The sequence below is a fragment of the Heptranchias perlo genome, chromosome 41 (assembly GCF_035084215.1).
Source record: "Heptranchias perlo isolate sHepPer1 chromosome 41, sHepPer1.hap1, whole genome shotgun sequence".
Lineage (NCBI taxonomy): Eukaryota > Metazoa > Chordata > Chondrichthyes > Hexanchiformes > Hexanchidae > Heptranchias > Heptranchias perlo.
The window spans coordinates 8,313,457-8,331,242 of record NC_090365.1 but is presented as its reverse complement, the minus strand read 5'-3'; the positions used below and the strand labels follow the sequence as shown (position 1 = coordinate 8,331,242).

The following is a 17,786-nucleotide window of genomic DNA, read 5'->3' as shown; positions in this document are numbered from 1 at the left end:
GACACCAGAATTGAGAGGTTATAACTATCGGGCTGGGGCTCTTTTCTCTAGAGGGGTGACCTGATGCAGTCTTTTAAGATTATGAAGGGGTTCAACGTAGAGAAGATGCTTCCACTTGTGGGGGAGACCAAAACTAGGGGCCATAAATATAAGATAGTCACTAATAAATCCAATAGGGAATTCAGGAGAAACTTCTTTACCCAGAGAGTGGTTAGAATGTGGAACTCACTACCACATGAAGCAACTACCATTGATGCATTTAAGGGGACGCTAGATAAGTACATGAGGGAAGAAAGGAATAGAAGGATATGCTGACGAGGTGAAATGAAGTAAAGAAAGACTTGCATTTATGTAGCACCTTTCACGAACTCAAAGCACTTTACAGCATACTTTTTGCAGTGTAGCACTGTTGTAATGTAGCAAACGCAGCAGCCAATTTGCCACAGCAAGCTCCCACAAACAGCTCTGTAATAACGACCAGTTAATCTGTTTTAGTGTTGGTGTTTGAGGGATAAATGTTGGTCAGGACACCGGGGATAACTCCCCTGCTCTTCTATGAAATAGTGCCATGAGATCTTTTATGTCCACCTGAGAGGGCAGACAGGGCCTCAGTTTTAACATCTCATCCAAAAGACAGCACCTCTGACAGTGCAGCAGTCCCTCAATACTGCATTGGAGTATCAGCCTGGATTTTGTGCTCAAGTCCCTGGAGTGGGACTTGAACCAATACCCGGTACGTGAACCCATGACCTGCTGCCTCAGAAGCAAGAGAGCTATCCACTGAGCCATATGGAACATGAACACCAACACAGACCAGTTTGAGTCGAATGGTCTGTTTCTGTGCTGTAAATTCTATAACAAGAGCAATCCAGTTAGTCCCGTTCCCCGTAACCCTGCAAATTTTTTCCTTCAAGTATTTATCCAATTCCTTTTTAAAAGCCACGATTGAATCTGCTTCCACCAACTTTCAGGCAGCGCATTCCAGATCATAACTACTCGCTGCGTAAAAAAGATTTTCCTCACGTCGCCTTTGGTTCTTTTGCCAATCACCTTAAATCCGTGTCCTCTGGTTCTTGACCCTTCCGCCAATGGGAACAGTTTCTCTTCAAAATCTTGAAGGGTTTAGATAAAAGTAAATGAACACTTCTATCAAATCTCCTCTCAACCTTCTCTGCTCTAAGGAGAGCAACCCCAGCTTCTCCAGTCTATCCACGTAACTGAGGTCCCTCATCTCGAACTATTCTAGTAAATCTTTTCTGCACCCTAAGGCTTTCACATACTTCCTAAAGTGCGGTGCCCAGAACCGGACACAATACTTCAGTTGTGGCCGAACCAATGTTTTAAAATTGCACCATTTTGTTTATATTACCTCTCCTCATTCTTCCTGCCAAAATGTATCACTTTGCACTTCTCTGGAACCGTCCCACAGCAAGAGTCTGGAGGGGCACGAAAAGAATAGACAAAGTAAATCCGATGACGCCAAGCTTGGATTTTAAAAACCTGTAAATTGTAGAAGGAAGGACTTAAGGCAGCAAGGTGTTCAACAGTATTGAGGGTCCTGGGAAAGAATGGGTTAGAGCAGGAGATGGTGTGTGGGAAAGAATGGAAGTGGTGTGCTGTGCTGAGCCTTAATTTCAACATAGTAAAACCAGGGAACAATGATTGTCAGCTTTGGAATCATGCTCTTACAATCCGAGCTTTATTGTATTTTGAGTACAGTATTGATGTCAGAGTTTTTACTGAAGAAACCAATTTGCAAGGGTGAATAATCACAGTGTACTTTGTATATCACACCTCAGCCAGCCAGCTATCCCCATACTGAGAACAAAGGGGAGCTAAATGGATGTGGAAATCCTCAAGACTGAGAGGAGAAACCAATCACCGATCCCTAGTAAATCCTGACGATGCTTCACAGGGCCTCAGAGGAGTGACTCCGATCTGGTCCCAGTACAGGGGTACAATCTCCGATCTTGTAAACGATACACAGACAGATTAAAGGTTAAATGTATATGCAATGATGTCTGGACATCGCAGCAGCGCTTCCTTCTGAACACCTAATGGCGTCTGTAAGTGAGAGACCTGGAAGTTAAGGATATCGATGTCTGAAGCCCCGAATGTTGCAGTGACATCGACCTTCTCGTACATTGTGAAGTTCACCGGCTTCCCCGCCATTGTAATCAGGCTGCGCAGAAAGCGTTCCCGAAGGACAGATCGCGATCGCTGTTCCTCCTCAAGGCTCGAACCGGAGCAGTTGTTTGAAGCTTGAATGGAGGAAGGCGAGAGGGCATGGTACCGTGGGGAAGTTGGATCAAAGCCTCGGCTCTGACCATCGGGACCACGAGGGAGACGTACAACCATCACTGGAGAAGCCATTCTGAGGAGCTGCTTAGAAACAGAACAGAATGTACAAAAGCAAGAGAATTAGCTTTGATTTGCATTATGACCATTAAAATCAACATTTTACATAAACTGCAACAAGGCCCCCAGTTGAGGCTCGTTCTTCTATTTGTATATTCTCACACATCACTGGTCATCCCCCCAGCACACGCCCATCTGGAGATACTGCATTCAGTTCTGGACACCGCACCACAGGAAAGATATACTGGCCTTGGAGGGGGTGCAGCGCAGATTCACCAAAATAATACTGGGGCTAAAAGTGTTAAATTATGAGGACATGTTGCATAGACTGGGCTTGTATTCCCTTATAAAGAAGCTTAAGGGGTGATCTAATTGAGGTGTTTAAGATGATTAAAGGGTTTAATAGAGCAGATAGAAACTATTTCCTCTGGTGGGGGAGTCCAGAACAAGAGGGCATAACCTTAAAATTAGAGTTAAGCAGTTGAGGGGTGATGTCAGGAAGCATTTCTTCACACAAAGGGGAGTGGAAATCTGGAACTCTCTCCCCAAAAAGCTGTTGAGGCTGGGGGTCAATTGAAAATTTCAAAACTGAGATTGAAAGATTTTTGTTAGGCACAGGTATTAAGGGTTACAGAACCAAGGCGGATAAATGGAGTTATCATACAGAGCAGCCATGATCTAATTGAAAGGAAGAACAGGCTCGAGGGGCTGAATGGCCTACTCCTGTTCCTAATGTCCCCCTCGCATTCTGAAACTCCTGACTGTTCCTGGCTACAGCTCCATACGTGCCACCGTCCCTCACCTCAGTGGCCTTCTTACTGTGTGAGCTGAGGCAGTGCGCCTGAATGCAGGGCCTTGCATTCTGTGTGGCCCAGAACCAGCCCAGGTTGGTGCCTTCACCCGCTGAGCCCCTGGGTAGCCAATGCTCACAGGTCTCAGTAACTGGGATCAGGTGCCGGCCAAAGCTGCAGGGAAGTGACAGAGGGTAACGCGAGTCCATGAATCTACCATCGGGTCAGGGCCACCTGCGAGAGCGAGAGAAACATGAGGGGGTGGGGGGTGCAGTCCTGGGGCAATGTCCCGGAGCTGGTCCCCAGCAAGAGTCAGGAGGGGAGCGACTGGTTTGAGAAAAGAATAGATGAAGTAAATCAGACAACACCAAACTTGGGATTTCAGAACCTGTAGATTGTAGGAGGGAAGAACTTAAGGCAGTAAGGAGTTCCACAGTATTGAAGTCCTGGGAAAGAATGAGTTAGAGTAGGAGATGGTGAGAAGAGACTCAATTTCAACACAGTAAAACCAGCGAACGATGATTGGCAGATTTGGAATCGCGCTCCCTTCCTTCCTCACTCTCAGACCCCAGGGCTTCCCTTAGAGACCCCGGGGGCTCCGCAACCCTCCCCTCAGACCCCGGGGGGGGGGGCCTCCCCCAACCCTCCCCTCAGACCCCGGGGGGGCCCCTCCCCCAACCCTCCCCCAACCCTCCCCCAACCCTCCCCTCAGACCCCGGGGGGGGGGGCTCACCCAACCCTCCCCTCAGACCCCAGGGGGGCTCACCCAACCCTCCCCTCAGACCCCGGGGGGGGGGCTCCCCCAACCCTCCCCTCAGACCCCGGGGGGGGGGGGGCTCCCCCAACCCTCCCCTCAGACCCCGGGGGGGGGGGGCTCACCCTCCCCTCAGACCTAGCGGTGTTTATATGACCAGATCCGTGCCTGTTAATCGCTCCCGGAGCCCCCGCCTTGCTCCGGATGTCACCGTTAGTCCGAATTTAATCCGATTCCGCACCTGGAGCCGCCTTACGCCACTTCGAACATCATCCCCGTGCACTTCCGGTCCCACACATAACCCGCTCCCCGCTCACCACATCCCGGAACATTTGGCCCGGAGCTAAACAGCGCCCCCCGCGCCTATTCCAGGTACTGACTCTGCTCCAGCGCTGGGAAGAGCTTAAAAGATGTGGAGCTGTCACACTCTCTGTGGGTGTGCATTCAAGGTGAACGCAGCAATTAATGTATTTGTGTTTTTTTTTGCGTAAGTGCACAATAATTAATTTTTTATTCAATTATTCAGCAGCCAATCCTAGTTCACTTTGGTTAGGCAATACTCCACACCCTTTCGAAACTGCCATTGATAATCCCTCTCCTCAAACAGCCCACCTAACACTAGGCATAAGAACATAACAAATAGGAGGAGGAGTAGGCCATACGGCCCCTCAAGCCTTCTCCACCGTTCAATAAGACCATGGCCGATCTTTGACCTCAACTTCACTTTCCCTCCCGATCCCCGTATCCCTTGATTCCCCTAGAGTCCAAAAATCTGTCTATCTCAGCCTTGAATATACTCAACGACTCAGCGTCCACAGCCCTCTGGGGTACAGAATTCCAAAGATTCACAACCCTCTGAAAGAAGAAATTCCTCCTCATCTCAGTCTTAAATGGCCTACCCCTTATCCTGTGACGATGCCCCCGAGTTCTAGACTCTCCAGCCAGGGGAAACAGCCTCTCAGCATCTACCCTGTCAAGCCCCCTCAGAATCTTATATGTTTCAATGAGATCACCTCTCATTCTTCTAAACTCCAGAGAGTTTAGGCCCATTCTTCTCAATCTTTCCTCATAGGACAACCCTCTCATCCCAGGAATCAATCTAGTGAACCTTCATTGCACCGCCTCTAAGGCAAGTATATCCTTCCTTAGATAAGAAGACTAAAACTGTACTCCAGGTGAGGTCTCACCAAAGCCCCTCTCTAACCTCCCTTTCCTCTCTACTCTTTTCAATTGAACAATAAGGAGACGCTCAGTTGCTCTGTTGGGCCGGATGGCCTGTTTTTGTGCTGTAAAATTCTATGCGATAGAAAAATGTTTCAAGGCATTTAAAGAGATCTGAGGAAAAACAGGAGAATTGAGGACGGATGGCCAAAAGCTTGGCCAAAGAGGTGGGTTTTAAGGAGGTGAGGGGCGGAGAGGTTTAGGGAGGGAATTCCAGAGCAAGGTGCCTGGACAGCTGAAGGCACAGCCGCCACTGGTGGGGTGAGGGGAGAGGTGGTGCATAAAAGGTCATATGTAAGGAATCTTACAACACCAGGTTATAGTCCAACAGTTTTATTTGAAAATCACAAGCTTTCGGAGCTTACCTCCTTCGTCAGGTGAGTGAAGGTCATAAAAGGTCATAGTCAGAGGGACAGAGAGTGTGAAGGTGGTGGGGACGGGGGCAGGGGTTGTAGGGCTGGAGGAGGTTAGAGAGCTGGAAAGGGTGAGGTCATGAAAGGATTTAAACACGAGGATGAGAATTTTAAATTGGAGGCAAAGAGGACCGGGAGACAATGTAGGTCAGCGAGGACGGGAGTGATGAGTGAACTCGTTGCGAGTTAGAATGCGGGAAGCAAGAGCTGGAGTTTACGGGTGGTGGAGGATGGGAGGCCGGCCAGGAGAGTATTGGAATATTAAGAGTCTGGAGGTAACAGAAGCATAGATGAGGGTTTCAGCAACAGATGAGCTGACGGAGGGGCAGAGGTGGACAATCTACAGATGTGGAAGTAGGCGGTCTTGGTGATGGAGAGGATATGGGGTCGGAAGCTCAGTTCAGGATCAAAAAGCACACGGAAATTGCAAAGAGTCCGTGGGGTTCAGCCTGAGAGAGTGGCCGGGGAGGGGGATGGAATCGGTGGCGAGCGAACGGACTTTGTGGCGGGGGCCGAAGACGACAGCTTCAGTCTTCCCAACGTTTAACTGGAAAAAGCGTCCCCTGAAGACAGATCGCGAGTTTTGCACATTGAGGCTGGAACTGAAGCAGTTGTTTGAAGCTTGAACGGAGGAAGGAGAGAGAGCAGGGTATCATGGGAAGGTCGGATTAAAGCCGCGTCTCTGTCCACCAGGACCCTGAGGGAGACACACAACCATCACCGGAGAAGCCATTCCGAGGAACTGCTCAGAATAGCAAGATAATTAGCTGCGATTTGCTTTATAATCGCCATTAAAATCATCATTTTACATAAACTGGAACAACAAGGCCCCCAGGCGAGGCTCATCATTCTAATTTGTATATTCTCACAAATCACTGCTCATTCCTCCAGCACACACTCAATTACAACCCCCCCACAACCCCCCCGAAACTCCCGACTATTACTCAGTATAGCTCCAGGAATGACAATGTGCCTCACATCAGTGGCCATTCTTCATGTTTGAGCTAAAGGTGCTGACTCTCACTGGGATACAGTTTCTGAAGGTGCTGACTCTCACTGGAATACAGTTCCTGAAGGTGCTGACTCTCACTGGAATACAGTTCCTGAAGGTGCTGACTCTCACTGGAATACAGTTCCTGAAGGTGCTGACTCTCACTGGAATACAGTTCCTGACAGTGCTGACTCTCACTGGGGTACAGTTTCTGAAGGTGCTGACTCTCACTGGAATACAGTTCCTGAAGGTGCTGACTCTCACTGGAATACAGTTCCTGAAGGTGCTGACTCTCACTGGAATACAGTTCCTGAAAGTGCTGACTCTCACTGGAATACAGTTCCTGAAGGTGCTGACTCTCACTGGGGTACAGTTCCTGAAGGTGCTGACTCTCACTGGGATACAGTTCCTAAAGGTGCTGACTCTCAATGGAGTACAGTTCCTGATGGTGCTGGCACTCACTGGGATACAGTTCCTGAAGGTGTTGACTCTCACTGGGGTACAGATCCTGAAGGTGCTGGTTAAAATAAGTAGGTAAAACTGTCTTAAAGCAATTATTTACCATGAGCAGGTTAATCAATTGCCACTAGAGGAAATGAAATCCTTAAATGTAAAAATATTCAGTGGGTTTATTTATTTATTTATTTTTTTCAAAAAATATACTTTATTCATAAAATTTGCAGCAATACATCCAATACAGTTGTCATATCACTTTCCAAACGTACACAATACAGATTTTACAATTTGCAGGTTACGTTAAGTACAGTTCAATGAACACATTGGACATAATTACAGTTCATGACACTCTATGGTGTCTCATTGCATCAGACTCAACACGGATTATTGCTTACAGATTCATTTCTGGTCCATTTCAGATTCATTACAGGTACATTACAGCAATTTGAATTTTACATTCTGCCCGAGGGGGTTTTTCCCTGATTGCAGCCCCTCGGTTTACAATGGCGGGAAGGCTCTAAACGGTTGCCTTTCCCCACAGAGCCTTTGCAGCGGCCGCACCCATCCTCAGTGCGTCCTGGACCTTGGAATGTGCCAGTCTGCAACACTCGGTCGAGGACAGCTCCTTGTGCTGGAAGACCAGCAAGTTTCGGGCAGACCAGAGGGCGTCTTTCACCGAGTTGATGGTCTTCCAGCAGCAGCCGATGTCCGTCTCAGTGTGCGTCCCCGGGAACAGCCCGTAGAGCACAGAGTCGTGTGTTACGGAACTGCTCGGGACGAACCTGGACAGATACCACTGCATCTCTCTCCAGACCTTCTTTGCAAAGGCACATTCCATAAGGAGATGGGTGACGGTCTCGTCTCCACCGCAGCCTCCTCTGGGACAGCGCGCGGTGGCGCTGAGAGTCCGGGAGTGCATGAAGGATCTGACGGGAAGGGCCCTTCTCACCACCAGCCAAGCTAGGTCTTGGTGCTTGTTTGAGAGCTCTGGCGATGAGGCGTTCTGCCAAATGACATTGACAGTCTGCTCGGGGAACCAACCGACAGGATCCACCATCTCCTTTTCCCGCAGGGTCTCGAGGACGTTACGTGCGGACCACTTGCTGATCGCCTTGTGGTCAAAGGTGTTTTCCTGCACAAACCTTTCCACGAAGGACAGGTGGGGCGGAACGGTCCAACTGGACGGAGCGTTCCGTGGCAGCGTGGCCAGGCCCATCCTTCTCAACACCGGGGACAGGTAGAACCTCAGCACGTAGTGACACTTTGTGTTTGCGTACTGAGGGTCTATGCACAGCTTGATGCAGCCGCACACAAAGGTGGCCATCAGGATGAGGGCCACGTTGGGCACGCCTTTCCCCCCTTTCTCTGGAGATTTGTACATCGTGACCCTGCGGACACGGTCCATTTTTGATCTCCAGACAAAGTGGAAGATGGCTCGGGTGACTGTCGCGGCGCAGGAGCGAGGTATGGGCCAGACCTGCGCCACGTACAGCAACACCGAGAGCACCTCGCACCTGATGACCAGGTTCCTGCCCACGATCGAGAGGGATCGTTGATGCCACAGTCCCAGTTTCTGCTTAACCTTGGAGATACGCTCCTCCCAGTTTTTGGTGCACGCCCCGGCCCCCCCGAACCAGATCCCCAGCACCTTCAGGTAATCCGACCTGACGGTGAAGGGGACAAAGGATCGGTCGGTCCAATTCCCAAAGAACATGGCCTCGCTCTTGCTACGATTTACCCTGGCCCCCGAGGCCAGTTCGAAACGGTCGCAGATGCTCATCAATCTGCGGACCGACAGCTGATCCGAGCAAAAGACGGCGACGTCATCCATGTACAGGGAGGTCTTGACCTGAGTGCCTCCGCTGCCTGGGATCGTCACCCCTCTTATGCCCGCATCCCTCCTGATGGACTCGGCAAAGGGTTCGATGCAACACACGAACAAGACGGAGGAGAGAGGACAGCCCTGCCTGACTCCAGATTTGATCGGAAAGCTTTCTGATTCCCACCCGTTGATTGAAACTGCGCTACTGATGTTTGTGTAGAGCAGTTGGATCCAATTGCGGATTCCCTCCCCAAACCCCATTTTGGAGAGCACGTCCATCATGTACGTGTGGGATATTCTGTCAAAGGCCTTCTCCTGGTCCAGGCTGATCAGGCAGGTGTTCACCCCCCTGTCCTGTACGTAGGCAATCGTATCCCTGAGTAGCGCCAGGCTATCAGAGATCTTCCTGCCGGGTACGGTGCAGGTCTGATCGGGGTGGATCACCACCTCCAGGGCTGACTTGACCCGATTGGCGATGACCTTGGACAGAATTTTGTAGTCCACGTTAAGTAGTGAGATGGGTCGCCAATTTTTGATTTCTTCCCTCTTCCCCTTCTGCTTGTAGATGAGGGTGATGATGCCTTTCCTCATGGAGTCTGACATGCTGCCTGCCAGAAGCATACCCCCGTACACTTCCAGCAGGTCTGGGCCTATCCAGTCCCACAGAGCCGAGTACAACTCCATCGGTAAGCCGTCGCTTCCGGGAGTCTTACTCTTCTCGAAGGATCGGACGGCCTTTGTCAGTTCGTCCAGAGTTAGCGGGTGAACCAGACTCTCCCGCTTGCTGTCGTCTAGAACCTCCGTGATAGACGACAAGAAGGAGTGGGAGGCCGCGCTGTCTGTGGGCTTCGCGTCGTACAGTCCGGCATAAAAGGATTTGCAGATCCTCAGTATGTCGGGCTGCGAGGACGTGACCGAGCCGTTCTCTTCCTTCAGGCTGCTGATCACAGAGCTCTCTCTGTGCACCTTTTGGAAGAAGAAGCGCGAGCAAGTCTCGTCCTGCTCCACGGAGCGGACTCTGGACCGGAAGATGATCTTGGAGGCCTCGGAGGCAAAGAGCGAGGCTTGCTGGTCCTTCACCTCTCTGAGTTCCTCCCCGACATCGATCCCCATCGACTGCAGCAGGAGAAGATTCTGCATGCTTTTCTGGAGTCGGGACGTTTCCCTCTGCCTCTCTCTCGCCTTCTGAACACCTTTGAGGATGAAGAACCTCTTGATGTTCGCCTTGATGGCTTCCCACCAGTGCACTGGGGAATCAAAGAGGGGCTTTACGGTTCTCCAACCTTTGTAATCCCTCGTCAGTTCCTCAATGTTTCCCGGGGTCAACAGTTTCACGTTCAGCTTCCATGTCCCCCTGCCCACTCTCTGATCGTCCTGTAGGTGACAGTCGGCCAGGAGGAGGCAGTGGTCAGAGAAGAACACCGGTGTGACCTTGGTGGATCTGACCTTGAGCTTCGGGGATACAAACAGGAAGTCTATCCTGGAACGGACGGACCCGTCTGGTCTGGACCAGGTGTATTGACGCGCCGCTCCGTCTGCAGGGTTGCTGAAGACGTCGCACAGCTTGGCGTCTTTCACCGCTTCCATCAGGAGTTTGGACGTGGCGTCCAGTTTGCTGTTGGCTAAGGAATTCAGGTGAAAGCAGCTTCTAAGAAATCTGCAAAAAAGGACAATGGACCACATAGCTGTCAGGTGCATACACACCAAGATTTAACTGATAAATATTTAGGGAGCTGCCCTAGCAAACAATCCCTGAATATTAGCAAACGATCACAACACATGCAATAATGTGGGGCAATCTCAACCTTTACAGTTCCAGAAACCTAAACCAGGATGAGTTAGAGATTTAAGCCCCAAGGCAGTGTGGGTGAGGGTCCAGAACCCTATTTCCATGTGGGTGAGAGTCTAGAACCCCATCTTGGTGAGGGTTAGGGTCCAGAACCCTATTTCCATGTGAGTGAGAGTCTAGAACCCTATCTCAGTGAGAGTTGGGGTCTAGAACCCTATTTCCATGTGGGTTAGGGTAGAACTCTATTTCAGTGTGAGTTGAGGTCTAAAACCCTGAGGTGCTGACTCTCACTGGGATACAGTTCCTGAAGTTGCTGACTCTCACTGGGATACAGTTCCTGAAGGTGCTGACTCTCACTGGGGTACAGTTCCTGAAGGTGCTGACTCTCACTGGGGTACAGTTCCTGAAGGTGCTGACTCTCACTGGAGTACAGTTCCTGAAGGTGCTGACTCTCAATGGAGTACAGTTCCTGAAGATGCTGACTCTCACTGGGATACAGTTCCTGAAGGTGCTGACTCTCACTGGGGTACAGTTCCTGAAGGTGCTGACTCTCACTGGGGTACAGTTCCTGAAGGTGCTGACTCTCACTGGAGTACAGTTCCTGAAGGTGCTGACTCTCAATGGAGTACAGTTCCTGAAGGTGCTGACTCTCAATGGAGTACAGTTCCTGAAGGTGCTGACTCTCACTGGGATACAGTTCCTGAAGGTGCTGACTCTCACTGGGATACAGTTCCTGAAGGTGCTGACTCTCAATGGAGTACAGTTCCTGAAGGTGCTGACTCTCAATGGAGTACAGTTCCTGAAGATGCTGACTCTCACTGGGATACAGTTCCTGAAGGTGCTGACTCTCACTGGGGTACAGTTCCTGAAGGTGCTGACTCTCACTGGGGTACAGTTCCTGAAGGTGCTGACTCTCACTGGAGTACAGTTCCTGAAGGTGCTGACTCTCAATGGAGTACAGTTCCTGAAGGTGCTGACTCTCAATGGAGTACAGTTCCTGAAGATGCTGACTCTCACTGGGGTACAGTTCCTGAAGATGCTGAGTCTCACTGGGATACAGTTCCTGAAGGTGCTGACTCTCACTGGGATACAGTTCCTGAAGGTGCTGACTCTCACTGGGGTACAGTTCCTGAAGGTGCTGACTCTCACTGGGATACAGTTCCTGAAGGTGCTGACTCTCACTGGGGTACAGTTCCTGAAGGTGCTGACTCTCACTGGGGTACAGTTCCTGAAGGTGCTGACTCTCACTGGGGTACAGTTCCTGAAGGTGCTGACTCTCACTGGGGTACAGTTCCTGAAGGTGTTGACTCTCACTGGGATACAGTTCCTGAAGGTGTTGACTCTCACTGGGGTACAGTTCCTGAAGGTGCTGACTCTCACTGGGGTACAGATCTTGAAGGTGCTGAGTCTCACTGGGATACAGTTCCTGAAGGTGCTGACTCTCACTGGGGTACAGTTCCTGAAGGTGCTGACTCTCACTGGGGTACAGTTCCTGAAGGTGTTGACTCTCACTGGGGTACAGTTCCTGAAGGTGCTGACTCTCACTGGGGTACAGTTCCAGGACCAACTGAGAGTTACAGGAGGAGGAAGCTGATGATGAGGAGGAGGCAGAGCAGAGAAACAACTACTTGGCAGGTGCCAGCCTTGGCTCAGCGATAGCACTGGGCAGTAAGTACAGTATCTGGAAGTCATGACTTTAAGATCATCACCAACAAACAATGGGAGAGATAGGTGAAATATTTTTCTTGTGCGGAGGGTTGTTAGAACATGGATTACTCGACCAGAAACTGCGGGGAAAGCAGAATCCGTAATAGCCTTTAAAAGGGAAGTGGATAAATGCATTTAAAAGAATCATTTTAAAGAGTTTAGGGAAAGAGCAGGGGAATGGGTCTGAGTGGAGAGCTCTTTCAGAGAGAGAGAGTACAGTATCGATTGGCCGAATGGCCTTCTTCTGTTCTGTAGAATTCGGCAATTCTATCTGAAGATAGAAGATTGAGGGGTGATCTGATTGAGGTGTTAAAAGGATTCGATAGGGCAGATACGGAGGGACTATTTCCTCTGGAGGGGGAATCAAGAACGAGGGGACACAATCTTAAAATTAGAGCCAGGCCATTTAGGAGGGAATCAGGAAGCACTTTTTCACACAAAGGGTAGTAGAAATCTGGAATTCTCTCCCCCAAGAAGATCATGAATGCTGGGAGAACTGGAGCTTTCAAGACTGAGATTTTTGTGGAGTTAGAGTATCAAGAGATATGGAGCAAAGGGTTGAGGTGCAGATCAGCCATTATCTAATTGAATGTCAGAGCAGACTTGAGGGGCTGAATGGCCAACTCCCATTCTTATGATGTTAAAAGATCTTGGTGTTCGGATTTAGGATTTATCCAGCAGGACTATTCATTAGAAAAGTTTTAATTTCCTCTGGTTGCTACTGGTTAAAATAAGTAGGTAAAACTGTCTTAAAGCAATTATTTACCATGAGCAGGTTAATCAATTGCCACTAGAGGAAATGAAATCCTTAAATGTAAAAATATTCAGTGGGTTTATTACATAAGGAATTCAGGTGAAAACAGCTTCTAAGAAATCTGCAAAAAAGGACAATGGACCACATAGCTGTCAGGTGCATACACACCAAGATTTAACTGATAAATATTTAGGGAGCTGCCCTAGCAAACAATCCCTGAATATTAGCAAACAATCACAACACATGCAATAATGTGGGGCAATCTCAACCTTTACAGTTCCAGAAACCTAAACCAGGATGAGTTAGAGATCTGAAGCCCCAAGGCAGTGTGGGTTAGGGACTAGAGCTGTATTTCCATGTGGGTGAGAGTCTAGAACCCCATCTCGGTGAGGGTTAGGGTCTAGAAACCTATTTCATTGTGGGTTAGAGTCTAGAACCTTATTTCAGTGTGAGTTGAGGTCTAAAACCCTTGGTCAGCGTAGGTAACTTTAATATCTCACCCAGTCTAATATCACTCTCCTGCTCACTCCCCACACATTTTAATATCCCCCCAGTCTAATTCCAATCTCCTGCTCAGTCCCCACACACTTTAATATTCCTGTTTTTCATGCAATTAATTCACTTTTTAAAGAATTGATGGGCTCTGTTTCAACAACAATTTATAGCTGAGAATTCCAACCACCCTCTGTGTAAAGAAATTTTTCGAACCGCACCTTAATTCTTTTTGTGATTATTTTAAATTCCTCTCTTGCTGACCAGTGGATGTCTCTATTTATCTTGTCAGAACTCCTCGCAGTCTTGAATACAGTTTGAGCGAAGCTCATTAGGAATTTTGCATGCAGTTTAGGGCGCCATCAGTATATTGGAGATGGTTCATGAACGAGCGTTGGAGATGATTAAACTGACCTCCTTGACCAAGCTTTTGGTCACCTGTCCTAATATTTCTTTATGTGGCTCAGTGTCAAATATTGTTTGATAATCGCTCCTGTAAAGCACCTTGGGACGTTTTACTGCATTAAAGGCACTATATAAATGCAGCTGTTGTTGTTGTTGATTCTGGGATCCGAGGGCTCAGAGTTTTGAGGGAAGACTCTCAGAACTGAACTGGTCCTCGTTACAGAAAAGGAGACTGAGATGGGGAGGCGGATCCGACTCTGTAAAATGCCGAGAGGAAAGGGCGGTGGAGATGCAAGCTGGGTGTTTAACCAGGAGAAGGAGAACAGAACAGAAGGTCGCAGGTCAACACTTGAGCAAGACATTCAGATTGGTGAGTACGTGTCAGAAAAAGCCATTAATATGATGTCAACTAATTGTTTCATAAAGCAGGGTGAATGAGTATCTGCTTAGGAATGGGGATGAAACCTTCAGATTAAGCCTGGGTAAACAGAATAAAATACAACAGGCCCAACCAATTTGTTGGCATCCAGCAGTCTTGATTACAACAGTACATTTAACAAAGAATAAATCTAAATAAACGGAGCCACTATCAGTCTTTGGAAAGGGTCCCGTTGCCTCGACGCTGAATGACACTGATGATTGCACGGTGTTCAGTTCCATTCGCAACCCCTCAAATAATGAAGCAGTCCAAGCCCGCATGCAGAAAGCCCTGGATAACATCCAGGCTTGGGCTGATAAGTGGCAAGTAACATTCGCGCCAGACAAGTGCCAGGCAATGATCATCTCCAAAAAGAGAGAGTCTAACCACCTCCCCTTGACATTCAAAGCCATTACCATTGCCGAATCCCCCACCATCAACATCCTAGGGGTCACCATTGACCAGAAACTTAACTGGACCAGCCATATAAATACTGTGGCTGCAAGAGCAGGTCAGAGGCTGGGTATTCTGCGGCGAGTGACTCACCTCCTGACTCCCCAAAGCCTTTCCACCATCTACAAGGCACAAGTCAGGAGTGTGATGGAATACTCTCCACTTGCCTGGATGAGTCCAGCTCCAACAATACACAAGAAGCTCGACACCATCCAGGACAAAGCAGCCCGCTTGATTGGCACCCCATCCACCACCCTAAACATTCACTCCCTTCACCACCGGCGCACTGTGGCTGCAGTGTGCACCATCCACAGGATGCACTGCAGCAACTCGCCAAGGCTTCTTCGACAGCACCTCCCAAACCCGCGACCTCTATCACCTAGAAGCACAAGAGCAGCAGGCACATGGGAACACCACCACCTGCTCGTTCCCCCCCAAGTCACACACCATCCCGACTTGGAAATATATCGGCCGTTCCTTCATCGTCGCTGGGTCAAAATCCTGGAACTCCCTTCCCAACAGCACTGTGGGAGAACCTTCACCACACGGACTGCAGCGGTTCAAGAAGGCGGCTCACCACCAGCTTCTCAAGGGCAATTAGGGATGGGGAACAAATGCCGGCCTCGCCAGCGACGCCCACATCCCATGAACAAATTTTTAAAAAACACCTTGCGACCGGTAGAAGAAGCACTGCGAGCAGCAGCTTGAGGGTTAAGCACGCCCGCTGTGGTAGGTAGCTGCAGGGGGTGCTTGCTGGGCAGTTTGTTCAGCTCCCCTTCAAAATAGTGCCATGGGATCTTTTACATCTACCTGAGCGGGCAGACAGGGCATTGGTTTAACATCTCATCTGAAAGACGGCACCTCCAACAGTACAGCACTCTCTCAGAACTGCACTGGAGTGTAAGCCTAGATTTTGTGTTTGAGTCTCTCGAGTTGGATGCGAACCCATGACCTTTGTGATTTAGAGGCAAGAATGCTACCCACTGAGCCAGAACTGACACAACTAATTGAACAATAAGGAGACACTGGGTAGCCCCTAAAAAAATTCGAACAAAATGCCCCCTTTTTAAAGGAGTGCTAATAATAAACACCCAAATCATACAAAAGAAAAAAGGAAATTTATCAAATTAAATAATAATACAATTTCCTGCATCGACTATACACTCCAGTCCCTGCGGTGCCCCCCTTTCCTCTGCAAGGACTTTGACTTTATAGAATCATAGAATCACAGAAGTTTACAACATGGAAACAGGCCCTTCGGCCCAACATGTCCATGTCGCCCAGTTTATACCACTAAGCTAGTCCCAATTGCCTGCACTTGGCCCATATCCCTCCATACCCATCTTACCCATGTAACTGTCCAAATGCTTTTTAAAAGACAAAATTGTACCCGCCTCCACTACTGCCTCTGGCAGCTCGTTCCAGACACTCACCACCCTTTGAGTGAAAAAATTGCCCCTCTGGACCCTTTTGTATCTCTCCCCTCTCACCTTAAATCTATGCCCCCTCGTTATAGACTCCTCTACCTTTGGGAAAAGATTTTGACTATCTACCTTATCTATGCCCCTCATTATTTTATAGACTTCTATAAGATCACCCCTAAACCTCCTACTCTCCAGGGAAAATAGTCTCAGTCTATCCAACCTCTCCCTATAAGTCAAACCATCAAGTCCCAGTAGCATCCTAGTAAATCTTTTCTGCACTCTTTCTAGTTTAATAATATCCTTTCTATAATAGGGTGACCAGAACTGTACACAGTATTCCAAGTGTGGCCTTACTAATGTCTTGTACAACTTCAACAAGACATCCCAACTCCTGTATTCAATGTTCTGACCAATGAAACCAAGCATGCTGAATGCCTTCTTCACCACCCTATCCACCTGTGACTCCACTTTCAAGGAGCTATGAACCTGTACTCCTAGATCTCTTTGTTCTATAACTCTCCCCAACGCCCTACCATTAACGGAGTAGGTCCTGGCCCGATTCGATCTACCAAAATGCATCACCTCACATTTTTCTAAATTAAACTCCATCTGCCATTCATCGGCCCACTGGCCCAATTTATCAAGATCCCGTTGCAATCCTAGATAACCTTCTTCACTGTCCACAATGCCACCAATCTTGGTGTCATCTGCAAACTTACTAACCATGCCTCCTAAATTCTCATCCAAATCATTAATATAAATAACAAATAACAGCGGACCCAGCACCGATCCCTGAGGCACACCGCTGGTCACAGGCCTCCAGTTTGAAAAACAACCCTCTACAACCACCCTCTGTCTTCTGTCGTCAATCCAATTTTGTATCCAATTGGCTACCTCACCTTGGATCCAGTGAGATTTAACCTTATTTAACAACCTACCATGCGGTACCTTGTCAAAGGCTTTGCTGAAGTCCATGTAGACCACGTCTACTGCACAGCCCTCATCTATCTTCTTGGTTACCCCTTCAAAAAACTCAATCAAATTCGTGAGACATGATTTTCCACTCACAAAACCACGCTGACTGTTCCTAATCAGTCCCTGCCTCTCCAGATGCCTGTAGATCCTGTCTCTCAGAATACCCTCTAACAACTTACCCACAACAGATGACAGGCTCACCAGTCTGTAGTTCCCGAGCTTTTCCCTGCCACCCTTCTTAAACAAAGGCACAACATTTGCTACCCTCCAATCTTCAGGCACCTCACCTGTAGCTGTCGATGATTCAAATATCTCTGCTAGGGGACCCGCAATTTCCTCCCTAACCTCCCATAACGTCCTGGGATACATTTCATCAGGTCCCGGAGATTTATCTACCTTGATGCGCGTTAAGACTTCCAGCACCTCCCTCTCTGTAATATGTACACTCCTCAAGACATCACTATTTATTTCCCCAAGTTCCCTAACATCCATGCCTTTCTCAACCGTAAATACCGATGTGAAATATTCATTTAGGATCTCACCCATCTCTTGTGGTTCCGCAT

At 48.7% G+C, this 17,786-nt stretch overlaps 1 protein-coding gene across 5 annotated transcripts; it reads right to left on the bottom strand.

Annotated features, from left to right (window-relative positions):
- Positions 1 to 1,662: 1,662 nt before the first annotated feature.
- On the bottom strand, positions 1,663 to 17,786 carry gemin7 (gem (nuclear organelle) associated protein 7). 5 transcript variants are annotated; one of them, XM_067974764.1, is made up of 2 exons: positions 17,766 to 17,786; positions 1,663 to 2,382 (listed from the first exon to the last, which is right to left on the bottom strand). In XM_067974764.1, the coding sequence occupies exons 1-2, from the start codon at positions 17,784 to 17,786 to the stop codon at positions 1,993 to 1,995; spliced, it is 411 nt and encodes a 136-aa protein (XP_067830865.1). In that variant the 3' UTR covers positions 1,663 to 1,992. The 5 variants fall into 5 exon arrangements, with proteins under 5 accessions (XP_067830865.1, XP_067830866.1, XP_067830868.1 ...); XM_067974765.1 differs by lacking the exon at positions 17,766 to 17,786 and adding an exon at positions 4,145 to 4,215; XM_067974767.1 differs by lacking the exon at positions 17,766 to 17,786 and adding an exon at positions 4,145 to 4,189 and having other exon boundaries at positions 1,663 to 2,385.